At 36.4% G+C, this 16347-nt stretch overlaps 1 protein-coding gene across 2 annotated transcripts in view; it reads right to left on the minus strand.

The window, feature by feature from the left end:
- LOC121408800 (sodium- and chloride-dependent glycine transporter 1-like) overlaps window positions 1-16347 on the minus strand; it is a 46142-nt gene that overhangs the window by 22503 nt on the left and 7292 nt on the right. Inside the window, exon 1 of one of the 2 annotated variants that reach the window (XM_041600458.1) lies at window positions 2867-3256. The exons of the other annotated variant lie outside the window; for it this stretch is intronic. Within the exon in view, the coding sequence (XP_041456392.1) occupies window positions 2867-2911 (45 nt within the window). The 5' untranslated portion in view covers window positions 2912-3256. Of the gene's footprint in view, window positions 1-2866; window positions 3257-16347 lie in introns of those variants that run through there. 2 annotated transcript variants of the gene reach the window in all.

Consider the following 16347-nt stretch of genomic DNA (forward strand, 5'->3'; position numbering starts at 1 on the left):
CCTTTTATGACATCATGGTAGTTTCCGTAAAACAGCTTGTATTTCAATGTTAGAATTATTTTTCAAGTTCAGCGATCCCTGTAATAAATAATAATGTTATATCTATTACAGCACCCATCAATGGTGTCCAATCTTAATTAATCAATCAACTCTGCGGTAAAGCAGTGATCATTATTTTCACCAAGCTACACGAATATAATCACGCTAAATCGGAAATATCGAATTCCACGGTAACACGATTGCTTGATTTTTGAAGCAATTATAAAACGTGAAAATAATTCGCTAATAGCACCTGGGTCAAATTTCTACCGCTAGTCCGAAAACATGAATACATACCCACAATGTGGTTTGTATTATTTTGATTCAATCTCACCCAAAGCATTCGCCACTATCAGTGATATATTTGAAAAACTTTGTTTAGTGGTCAACCAATCAATGTGCATGGTGCGGCCGTGGAATGATAAAGCACTAAATAATTTTGACCAGAAATCGTAGCAGTGCAAGAAAAGGGAAAATTTGTTTTTCATGATAATTCAATTTCCTGTATAAATAAATTGAGATACCAGCATCATTTATTCTTCCATTATTATCCATTCAACGAATCCTTCTAAAATATAAAAATACATGTAGTGTACGTTTAAAGACTAATTGAAAAATCACAGTGAAACAGCTTTCTCACATGTAAAATAATATTTGATTCATGACTTTCTGTTGGTCGATGATTCCAAATCGACCAAGATTAATCAAGTAAAAAAATTAGTCATAAATCGGTTTCTATTAATGGTTGGTATTTATGGCCTGATTCTGTAACTTAATAAAAAAAAAATTATTGTACATCTACTGACATGCCTACATGAAGTATAATACAACGACATTTTATTTACATGTATGTACAGGATCTTTTTGAGGAAGGACAGTTTGTTTCCATAAAAAAATTCTAGTTCGCCTTACAACAAAGAAAGGCAAGCAGAATATGTTATTTGATTATGCAAAGTTAAAGAAAGCTATTCCAAAAGTGTGGTCAAAAGAGTTTTATACAAAGATACAGACAGCGAATGATTTAATTACTTTTTTGAAACCCCTACTTTTTTATTGGAGAAAGGCTCGTTGCAGTGAGTGACATAAGTAGTAAACGTTTTTATAATCTGATTTGTTTTTACACCGAATTATATGAATAGATGTTGCATCTTTCGGGAAAATATTCTGCAGACTGATATTTACTGGTTTTCTGTGTTTAAAAGAAACTTGACATGTTTAGGTGAGCTTCGTTTACGAGAATTTAATTTCAAACTTTTATACAATTACCCGTTAGAAGTAATCTTTTTAAATGGGGTCTTGGTGACGATAAATATTGTCCGCACTGTCATGTAAAAGAAGACTTAAATACACGCTTTTATTGAATGTGATTTGAACAAACGGTTCTTTTCTTATGTTAAGAGTGTTGTTATGTATACTTTTAAAGTCGAAATTCATTTGAATACTTTTTGTTTACTAAAAATCAATACCGATATAAACACAGATATAACAATGACAGTCGCCTTTTGGTGCATACATAAAATGTTGCATAATAGAAATAGATATGGTACAGACAGAAGAGATTCAAGTTTGAAATACCTTTTTGTAAGAGAAATGGAAAATAGAATAATTACAAAGAATTGAAGAAGCCAGATAAGAGATTGCCTGAGAAAATGTTAAATGTATTGTGATGTTCACTTCATTATGACGTGTAATGAATTATGAATAAATCCCTCGTTTAGAGGTACAAAAAAAAACAACTGGCGACATGCTTCAATTGAATAAACCATTTGTATTGTATTTGCTATAAATTGAAGTTATTATTATTATTTGACGACGCTATACACCGACATCCAAACTATCAATTAACTAAAAACTATCAAGGTGCGAATGGTTTTAATTGCAATTATGTTATCTTTGAATACCGAAAAACACCAAATTTGATTTATTTCGGAAGTAAAACTTACATTACATTAAAAAATATATATATATTTTGAAACAATGCAAACATTTATTAAAGGAAACATGACATGGACTGACAATATACCAAACAAAACAAGTGTTAAATTGTGTAAAGTAGCGTTAGTAACACTTCAAACGCTTTTACCAAAAAGTGTATTGAGATTTGCTTTTACAATACATTTATTTTCCCATATTTTTGTTTTATTTTTACTTTTTGCTGTCTGGGCAAATAGTTAAATATCAAAGTTAAAATATACATTTTGTTCGATTACAAAGGCAGATAAAATCTGCTTTCTAAATCCATATAGAAAGCTTAAAACACTTTTTTTAATCTATAAAAGATCTTTCAATCAAATACATCTCAATTTTACTGTTCGAAACGTAATCATGTTTTTGTAAAATTGACTTTAATTACATGACATATTTTATTAAACTTTATTACATGAAATATTTTATATGTTGTAAATGGTCACCATGTGATTCATTATGAAAACGGATAAATAATTGAACTTAACTGAACTGAACATTGATCTACTATGAACATTCCATACACTATTACAAAAAAACTGTTCAAATCTGTTAGGTGTCCGACCGAGAAAAAAGGTCAAAATGAACCAAAAGTATTGGTCAAAATCTACCAGGAAATTTGTTGGATTTGACCAATTTCATCGGTGGGACACGACACATAAAGAAAATGATCATCTTGACCAATCTTTTTTTTTTATAGTGTATGCATCAATTACTGGAAGTCATAATCATCGCTCATGATCAACCACCGCCACCACAGATATCAACAGGATCACATCCACCAACACAACTACCATCTTCATGTACATCACCATAATGAACACGAGAACGCTCCAATGTATTATTTTAAGAAAAATCATACCGTCTTCCCTGGTGTACCATTCATAGCCTGTCCGTTGTGAGTCATTGAAACTGTCCTCTGAAAAATTACTCGTCTCCAGAAAAAAAAAACACTCCACTACTGACAATCCTACGACGAAATATTTAGCGAGGAGAGGATATTCTCCCAACGCCAAAAACTGAAACGGATACGTTCTCCGCAGACTATATAGAGAAAAGATGCTTCAATGTTCCCCGTCTCCGTGAAATACAATGAAAATGTGTCTATTTCCCAGTAAACCAACTCTGGTTGGCTCTAATATTTATGTTGCTTACTATACGAGAATTACAATGTTATCGTAAGTAACAGCGCAGATAAAAGAAATCACGTCCGCACAATAAGAAAGTCATTTGCTATCTAAAATCGTTTCTTCTCCGCTGGTGTTTTACGCTCTGAGAAAAAAAAGCATAACAAACGCACGTGACCGGCTTGGCGTAGCGAACACGAGCGCCGTAACCAAATATGAATGACGTCAGAATGTCCGATTAAAATGCCGGTCATCTGTATCGCTCTGAAGGTAATACATCTTTCTTCCTCATCTCGCTTTAGCCAGAGCATCCCAGTTTCTCGAAGGATCGCAAATAGAGCTAAAATTAGAAGCTCAATGATTACATCAAGGCCTCTAACCGGATTTCAAAATAGAATAGGTAATATGCAAAGACAGTACCAATTATTAATTGTTCTATTTGTCGTAATGTAAACGGGGAACTCGAGATTATCATATTTCTTCCCGGAGGCTGGAGGCCAGTACATCCTTGAAACGGGAAAATCAGGGCTCTCAGTTATTCTGTTTTTAACTCGGCAATTTTTACGATATTCCATGCATAGAAAAACTTTTTTTCATGAGTATTAGTCGATTGAACAAAAACAACTTTGCAAAAAATAAAAAAATGGCATTTAAGTTTAAATGATTCCAAATATAAAAAAAAAACAATACAAAGCAAATTGTGTCACACCAAGACATTTATCACGAAAGTAAAAAAAAAATCTTATCTGTTACATCCTTTTCTCAATACCACAACGTGTCCCGCATTTCTAATCTGTTTTATTCTAATGTGCAATGATTGGGCTACAACCCGGTGATTTGATAACAGATCAAATTTTTAATTTAGGTGTATAACAAACATAAAGGCGCATTTTGAGCAATTTTGGTCTGCATGCACTTACGAAATGTTGCGCAATTTCGTAATCGTGTACCCGGGGGTCGCAATTTTGGTGTTAAAAATTGCGCAAAGTACAAAGTCAGCGAGCGACGCGGTTAAAAAAAATGCGCGGCGGATTTAACGCGAAAAATGTCGGGGGGGGGGGGGGGTAATTCACCCATCCAGTCTTATTAGGGTTAATAATCGACTGGTTTCGTACTATATGTGAATGACCTGCAGACCAATTACCAAATCCAAACCATAGAACACCTTGCTAAAATGTTGGATGATGGGTAGATGATAGACACTTCCGGTTTACGATGAAACATGTGGAGTACTAGTACATGTGGTGTACAATGAGCAAATGCAAATTATTGTTTTATGTTAGAGTCGGGGCTGGGGGCATGACTCGTGAAGTGTTTTGAATGAAAAAGCTGTCGTGAGCCATGCAGGTGTCTGAATGATATCAATGAAGAGGGTATTATCACATGCATGAAGCACACATAATGTATGATCAGTCTACTTGAGTAGTCATCTTGTGGAAACTTTTTATTAGTATTTTAAAAGGGCAATGACCTCCAATTACTGTACTCTACAAAGACACCTGAAAGAATGATTAAGCGGGTACGTTGGGGGGGGGGGGGTTGAAGGGCCAATAAGTGGGTTGCTCAAGGGAGGGGGTGGAGGTGTCCACAGGTGATGAAGAGAAGTTGGCTTTCGTGAGCTATGCTGACACAAGCCCACAGGCACATGATATGGAGGAGCTGGTCACATGCATGAAATATAAACATCCATCCGTTTTGCAATGACGACGATTCACAGCTCCATTTACTCGTGTGATGAGTGGATAGGATAGGTCACCGACATCTTCCCAACTACCCATATTGGTATGAATGTTTGCTCAAAAGATGCTTTCACTAACACCGAGACTGTACGTCACAGAGATGGAGCGTGTTTACCCTTTCAGCATGCTCACCCATCAAGCATTCACGCACCCCCCCCCCCCTCCTCACTTCCGACGTCGGAGTTCCCGCATACTACGATAGTACGTAGTAAACGTTTGTTTACATGTATGGCGTCGTCTTCATCTACACTATCGACGCAATGCAAAGCTTGCAGGTACAATGAAAGAAAATGTTACATACTACTACAGCTCTAACACATCCAAACCGTATTGATTTTGAAAGAAAAGGAAAGGATAGATTATCTGAAATATGAGATCGAGACAAGATTATTATGCTATATAGCTTTGGGATCGAATATAGAATGGCGCCTAAATAATCACAGAAATTCCCGCCATTTCTATTCACCAACGAACATGCGAAGCATGTGATATCTCCTTGGTATGTGAATGTGTCATTATAAAGATAGCATCAGGAAAAGGCCTAAAGTAAAATCAAACAACAAAATTTAAAAAACAATACGTAATCAAGAAAACAATTGTATATAAAAATAAACTGGGGAGAGAAAGGGAGTATTATGCACGTAACTTATCTTCATTAACATCCCATAACAAATTGTTTGATTACATGTACTTGTCATTGACTTACAGAGAAAGAAGAAAACATGGATAATATCCACTCATCAATAGAAGGTACTAAATTCATGTTTACGAGAATGAATGTTTGAATATTTAATGAAAATCGCGCCAGGAAATTAATGGACGTGTCTGCACGTATAACCCCAAAGGAAATCAGAGACGAGGAGTTTTAGCCTTCGAAATGACTTTCGCAGATGATGTAGAGATAATGTTAAACATTACTGACGCCTTAATAGGTCCATGATCACATCATCACATCCAACATTGGGTAATTTTCTTATCCAGGCCAAATCAAACCCAACAAGGATATAACATTGCCCTGAGTCAGTTTGTTTCTATGGCTGTTCATTTATACTCCTGGGTGGAGAGGGGTAAATGCGGATTCATGTCCAAGCTACACTGTAAAAATTGTGGTGTTAAAACTGACACTAATTGGTGTTAATAGAGGACCACACCCTGAGGTGTTAAAATTACACCCTAGAGATTGAACATAACACCAAAGAGTGTGAATGTAACAACCAAAGGTGTTGTAATAAAACCTATAGGTGTAAAACTAACACCACCAATTTAACACCGGTGTAAAATAACTGGTGTGGTCCTCTATGTACACCGGTTAACACCACAGTTTTTGCTGTGTAGGATACCAAAGCCGTGGTAGGATTTGAACTTGACCAAGCTATTGGCGTACCCACCAGATCACACCGCTTTTTCATTTTCTTTAATAACCTTGCATCAAAATCCTTCTAATATTTCAACGCTATATTAAGCATTGACGCGTTATTTCTTAATCCAGTCGTTGGTTAATCGCAAATGTTAATAACCACGTGACTACCAGGATATCTCATGGTTCATATTTTTGTATTAATGAATATGACAATTAAATTACATTTCCAGTTTTGTATCGATTTTATGAGGAAAAAATATCCCTGCTTTCACAAAGAATTCATGGTGTTCTATATTACATTTTCAGGTAAATGCCGCGCATGCAGTCAACGTAATAAAGCACTCATTGTTTTCTTCATTTTTTGTCTCTAACTCTTCTTTTTCTCTATCCCACCACGCATTCCACCCCCCCCCCAAAAAAAAAAAAAAAACGGGTAGTCATGACAGGGTCAGATTGGATAGTTCCGATGATAAGTTTCATGGAGGATGTTTCCAATTCCATAATGAACTTCTTCAACCTGTGCCAGTTTTTAACCAAGTTTTAGAGCCATCTTTACACACTAACCTGTTTGTATCGAATTTTCGTCCACAAATATTAGATCCATATTCTTAATTACTATTAGTAACATGTGCAACCTTTCACTTTAAAAATGATAAATCTACCAAGCATCAACCGCGCTAGTGTTGCTGACGAATCAATAATTCGCCAATGTAAGCCACATCGCAATGTCTGAAAGAAAATGCGAATTCAGCTACGCTTTGTAATAGTAGAAAGCAAAATCATGTGACAACTGCAATCGTATTCATCCACAACATCAATGAACTATACAATAATAATCCCATGGAATCTCACCAACAAAACCCTGATTATCCCTTACTACCCCTTCTAACGGGTTCACAAAATGAGAAGATGTGATTTCTTTCATTGTATTTGCATTCCTACTACACTATTTATAAACTAAATTCAATATCATTATGTCTGAAGGGAATCAAATTCAAAACAATCTTTGCTGTACGAGTGTCCATTGTGCAGCCTGAGACCGGGATAATTTTGACCCATGTTTTCACTGGTCTCTCTCTCTTCTTAGGGGAAGTAGAAACTGACTGAAGAAATCCATCATAATTAAATTGGGTTCTTAGTCAGTGATAGAGTCTCCATGGGATGATCTGCATCCGATCACTCTTGGATTAAACAAAACAATATAGAATGAGAGAGAGAGCGCGGAGGGAGGGGGGTAGACTGAAGCCGTAATGACGTCAATGCACGGGAATATACTGTATTCATTATTGAGTACTACGGTTTTTTTTAATAAGTCTACAGTCTACATGTGAGTGAACTAACTAATGGATATTATAAATGGACCAACACATTGCAAACAGACCGTAAGATCTCAATATATCTTACAAGAAGCGGAAGCGTATTTTCATTATTCATTCATCATAACACACCACCCCTCCAATAAAGCTGCCCCCTATATGTTTTGTATTAGTCCCTCCGTGGAGCTTTTTTTTCATCAAAATATCAAACGAAATCACTACCATCGACCTTCCATTTCAGGCCAGTAGTTATGAATGAAAATGTGTGGGTGCATAATCTCCAAACACAGATTGCAAAGTAACGCTGATCCGTCTGGGTCCCTCCACTCTCGATGCATCTGCATAAAGTGAAGGACTACGCATGTACATACTTCAAAGTATCAAACCAGGATATCAAAGTACTACAGTTTTTTTCTAATCAATTATGCGGCCCCACCACCATCCTCTCCCTCTTTTAATTTGTTTGATTTTCCCACTCATGTAACTTTACCCTTGTACCCGTACATGTCTCATTAAAAACCACTTAATCACATGACTTCAAATCACAGCTGTGGCATAAATTTGAACATAACGAGGGATCATTAATCCCGAATACACATAATACAGATTAAACGATCATTAACTCCACAGCCATGTCGACAACATCTGTAGAATGTGGAAGATGATCAAGATCTTTATCTGATAGTAATGTTTATATGATATACATACTGGTGGAACAGCAGGGAGAGGGGGGGGGGGCAGATAATCGAATACCTCCCCCCCCAAAAAAAAAAGGGGGGGCGAAATTTGATCCGAGACAATGACAACTCTTCTAATATATCTAATTATTGTTAGGTTTGGGGTTGTAATAGGGTATCTAGCTCAGGATGATGTGAGAATTTGATATAGGGTTACGGTTAGGTTCGAGATTGGGGTTACATTTATGTAATTGGCTTACATGGGTGGATTTTCAGAAAATATTAAGAATTGTCACTCACATGACTTGTGTAAATAACATGGAACCCTTTATACATCACTTCAAATTTCGATCAGATAATACAATGAAATAATACTTTTTGCATACCGATTCAAATATTGAAAAGAGAGAGAGACCAGTCATCCGTGCATAAAAAACAGCAAGGCAGACATTTATAAAAATCACAGCAATCATTCGCTGATTGTGAAATCATTCAGAAATCTGGACTATTACATACACGATACAATGGTGGAATTTACATAGGGGGTGTGTGAGGGGCTTGGTCTTTTGTATTCATCTACGTCATCACAATAGCTTACAAGAATGGAATGATGGCAACCGAGGTCTTCTGATGGCACGGTGTGTCACACACACACACACACACATACAAATCCTGTGAAATATAAACAAGATGAGATTCACTATGTTCCTATGATGGGAGTTGTTATTGTATTCACTGTCTCGGCAGAGGCGAGGAAGGTACGAAACGAGGGCAAATTATGTGACTATACTAACCTACGCCTTTTAATCCATTTGATAATTGATATAATATACCAAATATAGCTATATGGGAAGGGATCTAACAAACGATCAGATTGGTATGAAATTTAATTTCCCTCCAATTATTCAAATTGATGCTTCTGTATTTTGTACGAGATAAACCAAATTATACAGGGCCTCGTTGCATCAAAGTTACCACTGTGGTAAATTTGCTGTCCAATGGTATGAAATCCTTGATTTTGATTAGCTGTAAAGCGATGTTACCGTGGAAGTTACCATTGGATTGTAAAGATACCATAATTGGAAGTTCTATGCAATGGGGCCCTTGTTTGATAAAGATTGGAACTTTTGCGCGTGCAAGGAGTCGTGTAAGACCATATTTACCGAATCAGAATATTACATGAACTTCATAATCATGTATTGAAATTATTAAATATTGGCACTAACGCAAAATATTAAACTTGGCAATGTCATTTTGCCAAGAAAGTCGAGAGGGAATGCTGAGCCTAAATTTTTTTTAATGCAATCAGAATCCTGAACCAGAATACGTGACAATTCTTATCTCTTTCTTCATCCGCTTAAGATTCCTATTCCGCAACAAACCATTAAAAACCAATCACCTTTAACTTGGATAATTTAAAAGGAATGTTTCCGAGAGATAAAATCGATCTCCATGATGGAAATGGTGATAATCATGGGAATGATATCAAGTTGGCAGGAATTACTATCACTTAATTGCTATTTCTTTCCTGTATACGTCTGATACCAAGCGACATATTATGGCCTAAAATGAAGGAGCATAATGCCATTAACACGAGTTACATCACCCATCACTCTTAAATATTAAAACTTTGGAGACAACACAGCAAAAACTGTGGTGTTAACCGGTGTACATAGAAGACCACACCAATTATTTTACACCGCTGTTAAATTGGTGGTGTTAGTTTTACACCTATAGGTGTTATTACAACACCTATGGTTGTCACCCTTACACTCTTTGGTGTTATGTTCAATCTCTAGCGTGTTATTTTAACACCTCAGGGTGTGGTCCTCTATTAACACCTATTGGTGCCAGTTTTAACACCACAGTTTTTACAGTGAAATATCATGCGAAATATTCCGATTATAGTGAAGTTCATTCATTGTGAACCAGAAATGCAAGGAGAACCCCCCCCTCCCACATAAAATCATATAGGCGTATATAGTGTATGTTAAATATCAAGCAAACAGATAAAGTACCTCAACAAACGAGGAATCAATTAATTGCAACTCAATACACTCAAAGAAGTATTACATCTATTAATCGACGCATTTCTATTTTTTTTTAAGATTACTAACTCACGACAAGATTGATTTATCAAAACATATTTGGGTAAATTGGTATTTCTACTTAGGTTTTGTAAGACATTCGAAAAAGCGACTTATCTTTAAATTGCAAGTTGCAACCCCAATTTTAGGACATAGGATTTATTTGCAAATGAATTATTGGAACACCTCACAAGTACATGTAGACCAATTACTCTAATTGCTTTAAAATCGCTAATTAATGCGTGGGTTGGATATGAAAGGTTAGCATAAACTTTGTTGATATTAACGGACCCCGAGTCAAATAAGAAAGTTAATTATTGGTCATTATTGCATAATTTGGAGTAGTTTCAGATTGGAATGTGGATGTCGCGGAAATTTGAAGAGGAAACGTTTACACCAGGTTACTTCATCATTAGATTAGAAAAAAAAACAGGCGAAAATAAAGGTTTTGAAGAGACCGTGAGACAATCGGAGATTTTAAAAAATAAACTGAAAGTGGAAGATTAGCCCGATATTTACATTGTTTAATATGCACGGCAGCACTGAAAATATGGATTTATCAACTGAATATCATGTTTCATTTATTCATTTTCCACATCAAACTTTAAAGAAAATTAAACAAACCCGCATGTACACAAAGCGACCCCCCCCCCCGCGACGGAAAAAAAAGTAGTATATCCTTGACGGCTACATGCGCGAGGCACGTTTATGGCGTCAACAATTGCAATATCGTAAAAGTGAAGTTCCCGATCAAAATACAATACAGCGTATAATATGCATCTTTTTGTTCTTCTCATATTCCAATCTAAATGAAAAAGGTCATAACTCTTTTGTTAGACAGAAGAATCCAAGATACTCCAACTCGCCAATAAGTCTTAATTTAATTTTTAAACAAATGTTTTAGACCGTTATGCTTTCATGTTTAATTTCTTTAGAACACACCCTTTAACACACTTGCACCCTGCTATGCCTACATTGTACCTCCAAACACCTGTTTATAAGGGTCAAGGGTATGATGTGGTTCTTGGGTTTCCATCTAAGCTGTGCAACTAAGATCAAAACAGTATGGAGGTGTGTCCAATTCACACACATAAACACTGAAATTTCACAAGCATAAAAAATAAAAAAAAATAGATCAACACGTTCAGTTATTTACAAATAATGGCAGGCTACGCCCTTTATACCGTGCATCAATGAATAGAATGAAAAAGTGCAGTTACCAGTATTCGATGTACCAAAATTGGGAGAGGTATAAAATGACATGGAACGAATTCAACGGAGAGTGAAGAACAGTTAGAAGACGCATAAAAGGCTAGATAAGGATTATGAAGAGAAAAGCAAAAAAAAATCCTTCTTCACAATCCTTCAGAGTGAACCATTATCATGAATCAATGAAATGAACAAACTAAAAGCCTACGACATAAGAGTGATCTTTTTCAAGGAATGCATTTCTCTCAAATTCTGATCGAAAAAGAAAAACGCAATCGGATTATACTGAACATGAAATATCTCTCTATCAGGATACATCTGTATAATCGTTGTCTTATCATTAGGCCTAAAAGATGTTTTATTTGTACGAAATTGTCAGTCAGATTTCAAAACGATTCGTACATGTAGTGCGTGCAAATCAAGACTCATTCTGACAAATTTAAAGGACAAGTCTCTTTATGAATATATGTATATATTATATCAGTGTCTTGAACTTGAATATAAAGTCATGATTATGAAACAAACCGCAATTCGCTGAATATCATGTGATCAAATTTGGACCAATTAGATTACAGAACATTCTTGGGAGTTATATAATGCCTTTTGGATGCCTTAGCGCAATTCGCTGAATATCATGTGATCCAATTTGGACCAATCAGATTACAGAACATTATTGGGAGTTGTAATTGCAAATACTGTACGTTCTAGTCTAGTGATCTTTTAAGGGATATTTTTCTTTGTCTGGAAATCATAAAGGGTGGTTGCACTTTATTAACACACAGCTTACTATCTACAAATTAGTCAATGAACATCGTACAACCGTTTCACGCCTCCGAAAGCCCAAACACAAAGGGGTTAGTTACATTTCCCATATTAGTTCATCACAAAAGTACCTTGCATCGTCTTTCCATGAGATCTGATATGAAGTCTCCCTTCCCTGATCACATAACAAGTGCCCCCCCCCACGCCCAGGACCCCGTAGGTGGTAAGAAACGGGAAGCTTTTGAATACCAACACGTCCTCATTGTATTAGCTGTTGATGAGCAAACGAAACACGATCACTTTTCACCATCATAATCACCTTTCAAAACAGACGCGTCATATTATATATTCAAGAATTGCTTCGAAGTTGCCTAAATCTCACTAGCATCTACAAATTAATGCTGGATTTACCTAATTATATTTCAGTAGGAATGATTGTCTAATTTGCTTGCTCTTGCTCAGACTTCCTATTGAGATGTGGTTAGACCAGGAAGTAGGAGTTAGCCAAGTGTCGACCCAACTTTGGGAAAGGACGAGAAGGGGAGGGGGGGGGGGGGGCGAAGAAAGTGAGAGAAGGGAGGGTGCAAGACGACAAGGAAAGTGTAGTAACGGTGATGGCCCTGTGTGACCTATTGGTGACCCTTCCACTAGAGATGAAGTCCAAATACAAGGCATCTTATATCAGCTCCCATGAAATGTCTGGCATCCCGACGACCTTACCATACACTTTGTCTATCGTAACAGACCCTTGGATTCAAGAAAGGTTAGAACTTCGATCAAGGAGTTACCAGCGCTAATATCAGGTCCATGCTTGCTACTATACATCACGAGAAGCACTTGTTTATAAAGTCCATGCTTGCTACTATACATCACAAGAAGCACTTGTTTATAAACACAGAATCTGCCTGGTCCCCGAGTACTCGATAACAAACAAGCATTTCGTCCGTTGCAATAAAAGCAGTAAACAAAATAGTGTGATGTGTATTTTAATACATCATATACATGAAGGCCTATTCATTTACTTGGAAGGGGTCCGTGGCCTTCATGAAATCATCAATTTTGAATATCAATTATAATTAAGAAGAATATTAATTCACAAGAATTATATTTTAAGCCTACGGTATAACTTTTTTACGAGGATCCATTATCAAATTGAACAGGACGATGATCAACGTTCTTTGGAAACATTGCGATGGAAAGGCAGTGGCGTAGCTATGGGGGGCCTGGGGGGGGCACGTGCCCCCCTGAGATTTGGTGTGCCCCCCCCCAGAAAAAATGGCAGAGCAAAAAAAAAGAAAAGAAAAAAGGGAGAAAGAAGAAAGAAAAAAGGAAAGACAGAAGAAAAAAGAAGAGTAAGAGGAGGAAGACGAGTGAATGAAATAATGTGAGGGGAAGACTTGCAATTTAAAAAAAAATCTTTTCATGTTACTACATAAATTTTTGCTGGCGCTTCGCGCCATAATTGCCTGTTCGATGGGATTCATATCTTGCTCAATAGGCTGACGTGGAGCAAGTTTTGAATTCGATATGCAAAACATATTTTAGCTCGGACAGCTTTCATTATTTTTTTTCATTTACAAATTTAAGTGCTCTGTAAAATGTCCGTTTTATGGTCTACATATCAGCATTTTAAGCTCACGCTGCGTGGTCACATTGTTTGATTTGCCAAGTTCATATTGTCTACATGTACGTGTATTCAATGTTACATTAAACAAATGTATTCAGAATGCCCAGATTTTAGGTCTAAATATAAAACATGCGCGATAGCCTGCATGTTTTTTATTTAAAATGTACTTAAATTATCCAGTTTCACATCAGAATAATACAAAAAGTGCTTAGAATGACCATTTTTTTTTGTCGAAATGTCAAAAAATTTGCTCGCGCTTCGCGCTCGCATTATTGAAATATATACCGTCTTCGTGGGTAACTGTAAGCAGTCCTGAACAGGTCCCTTTTCGATAATGATCGAACAGTTGATAAAAATTTCTGTTTGCGCTTGGGGGTACATATAACATTCCCCAGAAAATTAAATTTTCAAGAAAAAATACATTAAAGTAAAAAAAAAAAAATCGCTCGCGTTTCACGCTCGCACTATTTATCAGGCTTATGAGATTATTTTATGTTTATGTTGTTTTATAAGAATAAAACTAAGAAGTGACTGATATAGGTGAAGATAATTTCGGGCCCCGTCCCATATTGGCAAAAGTCGGAACCGCCCTTGTGGACACATACACCCCCCCCCCTGAAAAAGCAAGGACCCCCAGTGCCCCCCCCCCCCGGGAAAAAAATCCTAGCTACGCCACTGTGGAAAGGGTGGGGAATTCACCCTGACATGACTTGTGTTTAGTATCAACAACGGGTGAAATTTCTTTTTATAACTCGTAGACAATGTTATTAAATGACGCTTTGGGAATTGGCAATTCATAGGACCTATATTTATCTTGGAAATTTAACCGCCGCAAATATGAAAAGTCAGCCATTTACCAGAAAATGGATTATATTCATCAATTAAGGCCAATGACCGAGCTTCCGGGATATTCTTGAAAATGACCATCATAAATTAACCAAACAGATTAAATCAAATCAGGAAATATCTGACAACTTATAGTCTGTGGTAATTGCACGATTAAAAAAAAAAACCTGAAGTTCTAAATAATCTAGATTTTTAACCCCCATCGTTTACCCGATCCTGTCCCCCTCTACCTGTCTGACTGTCTGGTAACTATACCCCTTGAGTATCACCAACAACCCCACTACAGGCTTGCCATACAACAATCTCATTATAATACTGGATCCAATCCAACACACGTCAATTGTCGTCATCTACATACCATATTAAACATTACTTTAAAGGTGTTATATATACATGTATATAATACGTCCATGAATGTTATCTATGGTATTAATAGCTTGTTGCGGTGCCCCCTAACAAGTGTAAAGAACGAAAAGAAGATAAGGAGAGAAAGGGAAGGGGCAATACCCACCTCCCCCTCCCCACCAATGCGGTATTTCATCCAGGTACCGTGTACGAGAGTATCGTGTACATCGAAGATGATGTGCCCCTTTTTCCTGCAATATCTAGTTATTTTTTATAAAGTCCTTTGTCTTGAAATCTACATCTGCCGTTCTTATCTTCTCACAGATGTTTCCTAAGAGGATATCAAAAGCGCCAATACCAAATAACAGAAATCATGGACCTGTTATTATTTGTGATAGGTCCATGCAGAAATCGAACTCCTGCCGACGTAAAGGTTTCAATACCAGATGTCCCTTTTACTTTACAAAGGTAAATATGGACAAACAAACTCTCTTTAATATTCACAGATATCTGTTTCAGATTTTCTCAGGATTCACCTTTCCCCTCAATTTGTCCCTATATACTTCTAAAACGCCAAATCTAAAAAAAGAGATATGTAAATGCCGATTCCAACTCTTTCCCTTTCTTTTTTTTAAATCATTCTGAATAAATACATACTATGAATAGTCATAACAAATTTAAACAATTTTATTCTAATCATCTGCATACTGTAAAGTAAAAAAAAATATTTCTACTGGTATCTACCAAATTGGTTGAGTATTGTTTTAATGTTTAAGTATACTGAGTAGCTGCTCATATTAATACAATATTTTAAAAAAGAGATGACAATGCTATCCTACATGTTAAAACCTCAAAATATCAATTTAAATTTACAAACATTATAATGTACACCTTGTCCTTACTGTATCAATGAAAATCTAAATTAACGGGATCCATCTATAACTATTAATCACATCTTATTTCGTTACACAAGTCATGCGAGCAGGCAAATTAATTTAACTAAAAAATATATTAATTGTATTTTCAATAAATACCGGTGTATCTTCCCGCGAGTTCCTATCAGAAACCAAAGCCACAAAACGTTACTTTATAGCAGGGGCCGCGGAGACGGGGAAGGGGGGGTAGCTGGTTGGGCTTCAGCCCTCCCACTTCCAAAATGTATAAAAACGTAAAAATGACAATCTAATTATGATAGTTTGCATGGTCAGCCCCCCCCCCTACTTTCAAAACCGTTCCGCGGCCCCTGCA

This window comes from Lytechinus variegatus, chromosome 1 (assembly GCF_018143015.1).
Source record: "Lytechinus variegatus isolate NC3 chromosome 1, Lvar_3.0, whole genome shotgun sequence".
NCBI lineage: Eukaryota > Metazoa > Echinodermata > Echinoidea > Temnopleuroida > Toxopneustidae > Lytechinus > Lytechinus variegatus.